Source organism: Branchiostoma belcheri, unplaced genomic scaffold (genome assembly GCF_001625305.1).
Source record: "Branchiostoma belcheri isolate BF01 breed outbred unplaced genomic scaffold, Haploidv18h27 scaffold18, whole genome shotgun sequence".
In the NCBI taxonomy this organism is placed as follows: Eukaryota; Metazoa; Chordata; class Leptocardii; order Amphioxiformes; family Branchiostomatidae; genus Branchiostoma; species Branchiostoma belcheri.
Genome location: NW_017803268.1, coordinates 718,087 through 730,313, shown reverse-complemented (window position 1 = coordinate 730,313; position 12,227 = coordinate 718,087). Strand labels below are relative to the sequence as shown.

Here is a 12,227-nt window from a genome sequence, read left to right as displayed (position 1 = left end):
AATGGATACTGCCTGGCCAATTTGGTATGGTTTTTGCAACCACCCAAAGAATTGATTGGAGATTAACTCTTTTCTGTATACTTGCACTGATGAAGGTAACACTTAAAATTAGAGTCAATTCCGCGTCACCGAGTGGGTTGTTATTGTCATTATTTAGAAATGTTTTGAATTCTTTGTAATTGTTTGTCTAAGAAATTTCATAATTTGGAAATATTTTGAACATCTTGTCAATATTCTAAATAATTCCCTGGTTTTCTAAAACGTTTGAAATATTCCTGATGTGGATTATGACATTTCCAATAGTTTCTAAATATTTCTAACAGCACTCTACCATTTTTTACCATTATTTCGAATTATTTCTAACATTTTGTAAATAGGTCAGTGGGATGGGAAGGAAGTAATTCACACATACCTCTGGAGTACAGGGTAGACTGCCTGGGCGTCAGGCATTGATGCCTTACAACAAAAGAGCGACCAGTGCCCAGCAGTGAAATCTAAAAATATACAGAGGAAGACAGAAGAGTAGGATTAGCACCTACTTTTATGGGGGCAATTACCCACATCTACCATTTGGTTATTTGTTTGAAATAGTTCTAAATATTTCGAATTGTGAAAGAAACACATGGTTCAAATTGTTCAAATTTATTCTAAAGAAAGAGATCTTTGTACAGTCACATTCAAAATGTTTCAGAAATATATAAATGAATTCAAATATATTCAAATTTTCATTTTCAAATTTTTGAAAAATTTAGAACTTTTGTTACTGGGGTATTCTTTTCTTCTAAATAATTCAAACGTATTAGAAACATGAAGAAAAAACCCACTCGGTGACGCGGAATGGACTCTATGATGGTCAAATTGACCCTTGTTACCGTATAACGTTACGTAGTTTTGATGCCTGTAGCGATGTTTGCTTCTTATAAATAGCTCTAACTGATAGGTATAAATTAGATGAATTGAAAAATTCGATACCATTATATGAAAAAATCTCAAACTTTATTCACAAAATACATCAATAGGTACCAAGGTAGGTGATACAGTATGTAAAATTCGAGCCGTTTTATGTAGCTGACATATTCTCTTTGCCTTATATGTTCCATATGACATACCAGCATAATGTGGAAAACGGAAGTATATACTTAATGTAGCTAACATAGGAAAGGTGATTTTCTTTGGATTTTCCACTTGGACAGAATATTCATCTGTCTTATTCTACTGATACATATCAGTCAATGTGCTCTGTACATTATCATAGTACCCATCGCAAACACTATGCATTTTTGGTTGTATTACGATGTCTATAATCTTGGAAGATTTTAGAAGAGTTGTACACACGAAGTGCTTACTGTATTGCACAATGCATATCATTAAATACGTCTTACGAGATCATTTGTTGACACTAGTAAATCATAAAAGTATATAAAATCACGTACAGGAATTGATGTATTCAAACATAGCATTGGTCATCGCATATCTTTTAATGCAGATACATTTTGCTTTAGATTGTTGCAGGTGGGGAGGGAGGCTTTCCCATCTCTGGTGCACACTTCTCTGGCAGCACCCTACCTAGAATCTTAGACAGCAGTATGTCAAATTTCTCCTGTCCAAATCTAGCCGGATGTTCTATCGGCCCATACATGTGACACCCCTGAAGAACCGGTGGAACATATCTTCGGTCAATCTTGTCGAAGAAAACTGGCAGAAACTTCTTGTAACAGTCGGGGTTAGCCAACTGACCGAAGATGACTTTGCCTTCAAAGCTAGCCATGTGTCCATGTGGTGAGTCTGAGCTTTTCTGGCCCATGACGCATTCTAGGTAGTGAGGACTGCAGACCATCAGGACGTAATCTGCCTGGACGATCTGGTTCTGCATCCAGGTTGTCCACATGTCGGGAGGGTTGTACTCGGCGTACTGGTCTATCATACAGTCTACGCCGTTCTGTCGGAGTGCATCTGCGAGGCTCTTCACTCTTCTTCTCTGGAGTTGGACGTCTTCATCGCGTTGGGAAGGGTCACTGTTGTTATACGGGTCCATGCTGTAGCTTATGAAAACTGGAGAGGGGGAAATAATGCAACCTATATTCAATGCAACATACACTCATATTCACACGTGCTTTTAAAACAAACAAGGTTTGTCACTCATGGCTCTCCGTTCTTGGTATGACACATTGTCATAGATACACTGCCAAAATGAGAGTCGGTGTATTTCTGCAAACTTTATCGTGCCAATCTAGGTACTGAAATAATAACTATGCCATCTACAAAAATAGGACAGGCAAAACTTACCTCTTTTCACTCTCCTCTTTTGATCGTCTTCATCAGTAGATCGGGAAGCGCAAGTTTCATTTCCCTCTGTACAGAATATAGAATTGACCCATCTAAAACCATACTATGCCAGTAGACATATTTATCCCAAATGAAAAGTATATGACATGATGATGACATGAGACTTTTTGCCACATTCTAATATCAAGTGTCTTAAAAGAAATCTATAACGTTATAGTATTACTTAGTCCGTCGTATAAAGATTGCTATAGGTAGAAAAAAACGGTTGAATAAATTTGGTAGCTCACCAAGTTTGATCTTTTTGCGTTTGCCTCTATTATCAGTTGTCTCTGATGGGTTGATCCCTACTTCTGCAGCTCTTCTTCCTGATAATAGTAAATTTCAAGTTGGTCACCTCCTAATTAAACATAAACAACATTTCTGGCATCCTACAGCTCAGTTTGTCCTAGATAACTAAACATAGCAGCATATTCGGGCTCAGTGACTTACGTGGACTTTCTCCTCTCTCTTCTCTTGCAAGATCTTCCACTTCCTCGACCAGCTCCCACTTCTGCAGGGCTCTTAAGAGCGACGACAACAAACTCAGATCGCCTTCGGGTAGTCTGGCGTCGTCTTCCAACATGTTAAACATTTCATGGGGAGTGGCTTTTTGTACCTTTGCGACCCCAAGGTGCCCATCTTTTACTATAGAGTCACGCAGTGTCTTGACTTCACTGTCAGAAAGGCTGTTTGAAATCTTCAGGTACAGCAAGTTTCGTTGAGAAAGGCCAGCCATGTTTTTGTTGTTCAGTCACCTTTCATCTCACCTGGGTTATTCAAGATGGCGGCGCCCATGTGGAATGCGGAAGTGACCTTGGCGCCCCCCTCCCCACCTGTTCGTTGCAGTTACAGTATGATGTAGCGCATAGATGGAGTGGCAAATTTGAGGGGCAAAACCATGGCTTTTCGAGAGTGGCTATGTTTTGGACAAAACAAAATAGTTTTTCTCCTAGTTTTTAGATGAAGCATGTGTAATTAGTGTGTTTGTCAAATGTATTGTTTGCTAATTGATACTTCAATACATAACTGTATATACTCATAGTTGTAAGAATAATATATGAATATGAAACCTCTACAGGTGGATTATTTATTTATGATCAGAGATGCGACAACGAGTTTACTTTCAAGTTGGCGTGGATAAGAAAAAAACATGGCTATACTTGAACTTGTTTTTGTTTCCTTTTTTTTGGATCCAGGATGGATTAACTTCATTGTAACTCTTTGGCGTGCTTTATGCACTAGAAAGCAAGAAGAAAGAATGAACGACCAATTACACTTCAACTCACAAAGCACAGGGATACTTTATTACATGTATCCGTTGAAAAATATATCAAGCATTCTTGTCTTAGTAGATTGTATGAATGATGTGCATCAAACAACATGTATATGGTATCATGATTATGATATTGATTTAGTTATTGTGATTCCTCCATATACAAAAGTATAAAGTACATATACCCAACACGATCAAACATGTGTTACTGGTAGAGCTGTGTACCTAAACAAATTTTAGGTACAGGTACAGGTACAGGTACACAGGTTTAGGTACAGGTCCGGACCTGAACCTGTACCTGAACAATTCGACCAATTTATATGCTCTTCTGAACTCCTTCAATAACAAAAAAAACATAAATAAACTTGATAGTTAAGGTTTATTCTTTGTTTATGGCGAATGTTCAGATAAAATATAGGCTATATATATGTTTTTGTTTTCATGAACACACTGTCCTTACACAGGGACCCATTGTTAACCAGCTATTTACACATTTGAGGTCACAAATAGGCATAAAATCGGTGTGAAATTGTTTAGGTACAGTACCGGTACTGAGGGATTAGGTATTTTGGACCTGTACCTAATCAATTTTACCGGTACAGTATCGGTACTGCGTACCGGTACACAGCTCTAGTTACTGGTGAAACATATCTGTCACTGGCTCTAGATTTTTGTAATCATTTGATACAGATTTTCTCTTACTTTCTTACATTACTAGATGAAGTTGACACTAACATGATTTATCTAATATAGGGCCACATTAAGGAGGCACTTTGTGGGTTTGGTGTCAAGTATCAATATAAAAATCAATTAGATATCTAATGAAATTTCATAAAAACTGTTGGTTCTAAAATGTAACATTTTCTTCCTGTTTTGTGGAAGAATAAAACCTTTCAATTAAGATCTAATAGACAGGCATTTATTGTTTCTGTTATTGCTTGGGGCAAAAATCGTTTAGAACGCAGGCTGGCGCACAGGGGGTGGGCCCTGGCCTGGCGGATTCCTGCCCAAGATTTTCGACAACAGCTTCAAGTATTCCCCTTCCAGCGTCGGAGGTGTTACTATCGGTCCAAAGAAATTAGCACCTCCGAATACATCTGGAACGTGGTCACGTTCAATTGGACCGAAGAAAACGGGTAGGAACTTTCCATGGTTTTGGGGCTTACTCAACAAACTGTAGATAACCTTTCCCTCAAACCTAACACCATACCCAGACACTGTTTTCTCATTTTGTTTCCCCATCACACACTCTTTGTAGTGAGGGCTACAAATCATCAGAACATAGTCAGCTTTGACTATCTCTGTCTCCATCCATCTGGTCCACAGCTGTGGGGGGTTGTACTCGTCATATTGGTCGATCCATGCGTCCACTCCGTCGTTGCGCAGCCTGTCCGCAAGTGCCCTGACCATCCTCCTCTGTTCCTCAACGTCAGTAGAGCGTTGCAGAGGCGTGCGGCTCTGGTCGATGTACGGATCCATGCTGTAGCTGATGAACACTAGAGGAAGAAAGAGTAAAGCTATGTGTTTTCATACAATCCTGTTTGACATCACGATTCATGCTCTATATGAATCATAAAATTCTATCACTAGTAAAAGGATGATACAATTGGGGACACTCACCAATGAAACGTAACTGAATGTATGAGAAGCAAACGATGTATAAGACTTGCAATTGTCCCCATACTGGTTGCTTGTTATTTTACATTTTCATATAAAGCATATGCATATTTTACACTCAGCACCGCACAAAACCAATTCTTTTAGCACGTGAATGTATCTTTACACATGCTTTAAGACTGACCAGCAAATGACAAACATCAAATAACATCAAACTGTCGTCTTGTCTTACCTCGTTTAGGAGTCTCACTGGACGACGATGCTGAAAGAAGAATAAATAAAAATTAAAGAAGAAAAAACTGATGCTTGATATAAACATTTTGGAATCTTCATGCATTTCATATTTATTGCTACATATACAGTTCTGGTTCGTATTAAAAAACGACAGTCAAGACGTTTCTATTTCATACCTCTGCCTTCACCATTGTCCCTTTTGCGTTTGGTGCCCTTGCCCGTGCTGGCTGTTGGTGTTGCTGTTATGTTGGATATGACAAGAAATCAGATCAACAAACAATGGAAGATGCATTAATTCACAATGATTGACTGACTGGGTCTGCGCATCTATTCACAAGCAGTCAATTACTTGTATATACGTTTCTGGGTAGTCTTCTTCATTTGTATCTTTTCTTGATGATGATTTTTTGTGGGGAGGGGGGCACAGAAAACGAGATATCAAAAGTCGAATAATTATTACCACGCACAAATATACTAATGATTCTCTTTACTTAGTTACTTTCATTACCTTTGCCAAGAAGGTTATGTTTTTGTTGGCGTTTTTATGTACAATGTATGGATATGTGTATGTGTACGCGTACGTGTAGTCAAGAATAGCGTAACTTCTTGAAGATAAGACTGTCATTGGGTGAAAAATATGATCATTTGAGATGATTCATGTCAATGAAAACGTTATCACCTTGTTTCACTTTCGTTGTTTTACTTTCATTTTCATGTACATTGTCTAGTATCCTTACTTGGTACATCAAAACACCGCCCTTAATACAGTCAGTGCCATGTTGTGACGTCTCTTTAACAAACATAAATGGCATACATATGGTACAGATGCACCAAACTACTTGGGAGCTGTAATTTTAGATTAAATACTTGTTTTAGTACACAACAAAAGACTCCTACCGTGCGCCATCTTGTCTCCTTCTCAATATCAGAACAAGCCGCAAGTCTGACGAATCTTTGGGTCGTCAAAAGCGTCCGCGTGGTACTACAAACATATCAACATCATCGTTTAGTTAAACGATAAAATTGATTGTACACTAAATTGTGTTACAGACCTATAGTTTGTTAAAACGTGCCCACTTGGATGAACTTGGATGGAGTTCCCACATGGATGAAGTTCATTTGATGCTAGACGTTGATTTGACAACAAAGCGGTCTTTTTAAACCATTGGCTAAGATCTCAATAACCAAACCTATCTTTACTTTAAGTTTAAAGTGATCAAAACACGGTACAACTACAAGTTTAAATTATGAACCAACAATTTACCTGTCTTCTACCAAGTGCTCTCTTGGGAAACAGACGCTACAGGTGCACAACCCGTGACCGAAACTGATCAGGTACATGTGACGTTATGGCTAAATATAACATTCCAAATAGACAGGACAGAGTAGACACCTGTTTAGCATACTAGAACTCAACTGGCTTATTATTGTTGTCACGTTGGAAATATACTATCTTAAAATGTTTGCCATTATCTTAGTGTATTTGTTTGTATTCTTTTAGATCAAATCTTCCGTTATGAAGTTTTTTACATCTAAACCGTATTCTTCAATCCGTCATCTCTCCCAACGTTCACAGCCAATGAGAGGAAAGCTTACATGCATCCATCACGCCCGAGGAATGTGGACAGGTTTAGAGGCCAAACAACATGGTCACTGCAAATGAAAACTGTTCGAACAAAGCAAGGGTGTTTGTACAATATAGTTTGTAAGGTCTATTTGATTGGTCATTCGAACAAAAGCATGTCGTATTTACTAGGCTCTTTACATTAGAGTCTGTACCCCATCGACGGTATGTTTTCTTGATTGTTATTCTATTAAATCATCTGAATACATACAGCCTTCACCTGGCCGTTTCAAGTTTTAGGCATAAAGTGTAAGAATTATTAAAGCAAAAGGTTTCATACCTTCGCCTTATGATATTTTACTACTACCGACTTTAAAATGTTGTTGATGATGCATATAAGATCCTCATTTTAGTGAATTGTATCGGTTGATCATATTCTCCACCGATCTTATCTTAACAATGAAGGCACACACAGAGACAGGCACATGGTTAAAAAACATAACCTCCTTGGCGAAGGTAGTAACTATTAACAAAATCACAACAACAAATATAAACCTAACATAAAGTTGAATGCATCACCAATTAAAATGAAAATGTTTTGATTATGACTCTGGACACATTCAAGACATATGGAAGCAAACTAGCCTAAGACAGCTTTGTCTAGCTGCACCTAAGTTTCTTTCTTGCGAGATTTAAACTTTGTTGGCACCTTTCCTATTGGAGGAGGGATTTTATGTTTTGGAATCCTTCCGACTATCTTACATAACAGTTGGTCAAACTTCTCTTGACCATATTTTGGACTTTCTCCCAAAGGACCGTAGAAGTGAGCACCTTTCAAACATGTTGGTACAAGACTTCTGTCGACATTATCGAAAAACACGGGCAGAAATTTGCCATGACTCTTCGAATCCGCCAACTGACTATAGAAAAGCATGCCCTGAAATCTAGCGCCACTTTCTGTAGTTGTTTCTTCATTTCTTCTACCTCTGATACATTCTAGATAGTTTGGCGTGCACACCATCAACACATAGTCCGATTTTTCTATCTGTTCTTCCGTCCATTTGGTCCAGAAGGCTGGTGGACTGTGATCCTCGTATTGATCTAGCATACTCTCTACTCCGTTTCTGCGTAGTTCGTCGCTGAGTGCCTTCACTCGGTCTTTCTGAAGCTTCACGTGTTTCTTTATGTCTTCTTTCGTTCGTTTCTTGTCGATGTAAGGATCCGAGCAGTAGCTGATGAAGACTGGAACAAAGTTTATGAGTTAAGTTTGTAAGATATCTAACCATGAAAGCTGCAAAAAAGTATTCTGTGGACTTGGCCAACACCAGTTGCCATGATGACAGACGTCTGGTTCAGGTCATTGACCCTATTTGTTTGGAGAAGAAGATGAAACTGAGCAACAACAACATGTTTTCCTTCCGCATATGTACAACAAAGGCCTTCATTCAGTATCTAAAGGGTTCCGAAATGTAAAGAGCAAACAAAGGTGGCAGCACACCTCGTTGGGCTTCTGTTGATGCCTGACTCCCTCTACGTTCAACATCTGGTTTTGTGCGTCTGCTCTCTGGAAAAAAAGATATAAAATGACAATGACTACATGCGTATGCCTAACTACAAAGCAAATCAATTGTTGGCAAACCAGTTTTCTCACAAATAAAGACGTAATTCAAAAAAGTGTATAATTAATATTTGACACTATAACACTATATATATATATATGTTACCTACCAGGCCGTGGTCTGGTTGCTTGAGTGGTTTGAACTTTGGTTCCACTTGGCCCAGGCCTTGGAGTATCCGAGTTTCCTGTAGTCAGTGAAACAGATCTGGAGTTTCAACGGCATATGGGCGCATAGCATATACAACTAACAATATTTTAGGAATACGGGGTGCAAGACAAAGTAAAGTCATATAGTCAAATAATAACAAAACTATACACTCAAAAGGAAAACTGCAATCTATCATTATACCAAATTGTCAGTAACAAATATAAAATGCACCAGCATTGTGACGCATTATGTTGTGTATGAGAGGTTTAGTTTCTTCGTTTCTCAGCATCAAAATAAGCATTTCAATTTAATTTTATGGGGGATTATTGTATCTATGTATGCAGCTTTAGATGGCTAGGAATTAATTAGGATTTAATTAATTAGGATTAGCATATGCCGATTAGCATATGAATCGATGCAAGATGGCTGCTATTTGATTTTTCTGCTGCTGAATCCGCTGAAAATCCCGATCAAACTGAACCATCCGCCTCTCACAACTTTCAAGGTCACGAAGATACGGAAGGATAAAAAGGCAAGTGAGTTTCAAACCCATGAAATATCACAACTTCCTAAAATTTTACCTTCTAATTCTCGCCTCTCTTTTCGTTCTACCTCCCTGACTTCGTCTGCCAACCTTCTGTGGCTTAGCTGTGTCAATATATCCACTAGGAAACCCAGGTTTCCCTTGCTAAGGATGAGTTTCTGTTCCAACATGATGAAAATGTCCTGGGCAGACGCGTCTTGGATTTTCCCTCGTGGTAGATGTCCGTCCAAGGTGACCAGTGACCGGAGACTTCGGACCTCTTCTCGTGTAAGGTTCTCGGAGATTTTATGGTACAGAACGTTACGTGGGGATAGTAGAGCCATGGTGGTCGGGTGGCACTTAACACATCACCTACATTGTCATATGAACATGGAAAACAATAGAAACTTACCTAGAGCCAAAATGTACTCAATGGGACTCTACAATGAGATGAGATGTAATTGAAAACGTTATGTACATGTATGATGTTCTGTGAATGACACATAACACTTGTAAAATACAGTACGTAGAGTTACGCGTTATGAACACCCGGAAGTGATAGAAGGTAGCAGGGCAGTATTTTGTTTTTCACATATTTAAATGCACATTAATGTTTATGGGGTTCTCACAGGAACTTGAATATGTTTGTGTTGCAGTTAAGATGTTTTAGAGACTGTTTTTGTAAATACACACGACATGCTTACCTCTTAAGCGTAGGACCCTCCTAAGTTACCAATGTCGGAAGTGATTGGAGGTGTGCGTCAACAACAACCTGTCTCTTGATACAAGCACCTCTCGTATTGGTCAAACATATAGCCTGTTTACCTCAGTCTGAGATTTAGATACGGTCATATTTACCTGTAGGCAACTGTTCGATACCCACAACAAGGTCAACATAACGGTTTGGGCAACATTCGACTGCAAAATCGCTGTGTTGTGAATGGTCGTCACTATTTACGAACAACTAATCATGAAAGAGGTTACATACCTCAGGTGTTTTGTAACAGCCAATCAGGAGCCTTGTTACATAGCGCAGGTGTTTCGTACCGAGAACATGGTTGACCTCTGCACTTCAGGGGTCACCGCCTCGAGGGTAGTGTACTTTGTAAATGAATCGAATCGAAAGGCTGATCATATTTGTTTTGTTGTTTCACCTTCCATCTTAGCTGGGTTATTCAAGATGGCGGCCCCCATGACCATGTGGAATGCGGAAGTGACCTTCATTCATGATCATGTTAGCCCCCCCCCCCCCCACCTGTGTTAGGGGCAAGTGGGCCGCGGTTGATAGTATGTGAATAATTATTTGTCAAATACTGTTTACTAATATAAAATGCTACTTCACTCGCAAAGAATGCTAAAAAAAGATCCAAATTGATATTCACCACACACACACAGGCACACACACACACACACACACACACACATAGACGAACATACATGTACATGCGTGCGCACACACTACTAGATGACTTCTAGTAAACAATTGCAAAAGAGGACAATGCAATATGGCCTTCTGTAAACACACCAACACAAGGTCAATTTATTACAAAAGATTAGAAGATCATATCCATTTTAGAAATATATCAATCCATTTTACATTGACAAGTACAAGAAGTTTATTTTTTTAAATATTGTCACACTTTTCTACTTCGAGATAACTTCATCACAGTTAGTTACAAGTCACACATCTGTATCTGTGTAGGTATAGCCGGTATAACCGCCTTTCGGCGTGACACACCAGCTTCACAGGCACGCGGCGCGGCGGCAGCTGGCTGTATTACACCGATCGACTTGTTACACCTAACCCTTGAACTTCTAGCTCTAGACTTTGTTTAAAGCTATCTATTGACAATGCCCCTACTGTACTTGGTGACAGTGAGTTCCACTCTGCAATAGTTCTAGGAAAGAATGAATTCTTGAACACCTCAATCCTTGGTTGATAACTCTGGTACTTGAAGGCATGACTATTTCTTGTTCTATTCTGGGCTGGTACTAGGTACTTAGTAGTTGGGACATCCACCAGTTTATTAGTCATTTTGTACATCATGCATAGTCTGGAAATCTTTCTTCTGTCTTCCAGTGAGACCCACTGTAGGTTTCTTTTTATTTCCGTGACACTAGCACCTCTTTCATAGTTGATGTTCATACAAGCCTAGTAAAGATCTATGTCATAACTAGTTACAAAAAACAACTGGACACTGAATGATTAATATCTAGATGGAAAAAACCATGGCCAATGTCACTATTGGAATGGAGGACGGCCTAGTCGTTGAGGTAGTGTGTTGGCTGGTTGTTTACCCAACAATTTGAACAACAGTCTGTCGAATTTCTCTTTCCCATACTCGGGAGGGTCTTCTATTGGCCCATACATGTGTGCTCCCCTGAGGAATTGCGGAACATGGTTCAGATTGATCTTATCAAAGAAAACAGGAATGAACTTGTTAAGGTTTCTACCGTTGGCAATTTGACCATAGATAACCTTTCCTTCAAAGCGGACACCATGACCAAAGACTGCTACCTCATTCTTCTCGCCCGTGACACATTCCAGATAATGTGGACTGCAGATCATCAGTACATAATCTGCTTTAGTAATTTGTTTTTCCATCCAGTTTGTCCAACTGTCTGGAGGAATATATTCCTGGTACTGATCGATCCACGCATCCACACCATACTGGCGTAGTTTGTCAGCTAGGGCCCTAACCCTCCTCCTTTGTGTGCGCCGATCATCTCTACGTTCTCTGTCTGAGCGGGTTCCAACCGGGTAAGGGTCCATGCTGTAGGAGATGAACACTGGAAGAAAAAAGAGAACTGCTATTTTTTTTTATTTGTCATTGTGCATCTCAACATCATCTTACATGTTCGTTCATCATTATATTGTTTGACTTTTCTTTTCATAAGAAAAACCATCAAAAGTTATTACAACCA

At 39.2% G+C, this 12,227-nt stretch overlaps 4 protein-coding genes across 4 annotated transcripts in view; all 4 read right to left on the bottom strand.

The window, feature by feature from the left end:
• Positions 1 to 1,055: 1,055 nt before the first annotated feature.
• Positions 1,056 to 3,070, bottom strand: LOC109467352. The gene is made up of 4 exons (XM_019765295.1): positions 2,776 to 3,070; positions 2,574 to 2,651; positions 2,287 to 2,352; positions 1,056 to 2,052 (listed from the first exon to the last, which is right to left on the bottom strand). The coding sequence occupies exons 1-4, from the start codon at positions 3,059 to 3,061 to the stop codon at positions 1,499 to 1,501; spliced, it is 984 nt and encodes a 327-aa protein (XP_019620854.1). The 5' UTR covers positions 3,062 to 3,070; the 3' UTR covers positions 1,056 to 1,498.
• Positions 3,071 to 4,238: 1,168 nt separating this feature from the next.
• Positions 4,239 to 6,777, bottom strand: LOC109467356. Its single transcript, XM_019765300.1, has 5 exons — positions 6,714 to 6,777; positions 6,347 to 6,431; positions 5,626 to 5,688; positions 5,448 to 5,477; positions 4,239 to 5,094 (listed from the first exon to the last, which is right to left on the bottom strand). Exons 2-5 carry the CDS (start codon positions 6,354 to 6,356, stop codon positions 4,553 to 4,555), a joined length of 645 nt encoding a protein of 214 aa, XP_019620859.1. The 5' UTR covers positions 6,357 to 6,431; positions 6,714 to 6,777; the 3' UTR covers positions 4,239 to 4,552.
• Positions 6,778 to 7,459: 682 nt separating this feature from the next.
• LOC109467341 lies at positions 7,460 to 10,383 on the bottom strand. The gene is made up of 4 exons (XM_019765285.1): positions 10,007 to 10,383; positions 9,361 to 9,674; positions 8,742 to 8,816; positions 7,460 to 8,255 (listed from the first exon to the last, which is right to left on the bottom strand). Exons 2-4 carry the CDS (start codon positions 9,644 to 9,646, stop codon positions 7,684 to 7,686), a joined length of 933 nt encoding a protein of 310 aa, XP_019620844.1. The 5' UTR covers positions 9,647 to 9,674; positions 10,007 to 10,383; the 3' UTR covers positions 7,460 to 7,683.
• Positions 10,384 to 11,539: 1,156 nt separating this feature from the next.
• Positions 11,540 to 12,227, bottom strand: part of LOC109467285 (adapter protein CIKS-like) — a 1,559-nt gene continuing 871 nt past the window's right edge. The window contains exon 3 of the mRNA XM_019765229.1: positions 11,540 to 12,092. Within this exon, the coding sequence (XP_019620788.1) occupies positions 11,545 to 12,092 (548 nt within the window). The 3' untranslated portion in view covers positions 11,540 to 11,544. The remainder of the gene's footprint in view (positions 12,093 to 12,227) is intronic.

Bases quoted from the DNA above. Each gene is read 5' to 3' on its own strand.
- LOC109467352 (XM_019765295.1), bottom strand. From the start codon at position 3,061: ATGGCTGGCCTTTCTCAACGAAACTTGCTGTACCTGAAGATTTCAAAC. The intron at 2,652-2,775 runs GTAAGTCACTGA...TACTATTATCAG, and splicing joins AGAGAGAGGAGAAAGTCCAC to GAAGAAGAGCTGCAGAAGTA. The intron at 2,353-2,573 runs GTGAGCTACCAA...TATTCTGTACAG, and splicing joins ACGCAAAAAGATCAAACTTG to AGGGAAATGAAACTTGCGCT.
- LOC109467356 (XM_019765300.1), bottom strand. The intron at 5,478-5,625 runs GTATGAAATAGA...TTCTTCTTTCAG, and splicing joins GGACAATGGTGAAGGCAGAG to CATCGTCGTCCAGTGAGACT. The intron at 5,095-5,447 runs GTAAGACAAGAC...TTCTTCCTCTAG, and splicing joins CAGTGAGACTCCTAAACGAG to TGTTCATCAGCTACAGCATG.
- LOC109467341 (XM_019765285.1), bottom strand. From the start codon at position 9,646: ATGGCTCTACTATCCCCACGTAACGTTCTGTACCATAAAATCTCCGAG. The intron at 8,817-9,360 runs GTAAAATTTTAG...CACTGACTACAG, and splicing joins AGAGAGGCGAGAATTAGAAG to GAAACTCGGATACTCCAAGG. The intron at 8,256-8,741 runs GTAGGTAACATA...ACTTTGTTCCAG, and splicing joins AGCAACCAGACCACGGCCTG to TCTTCATCAGCTACTGCTCG.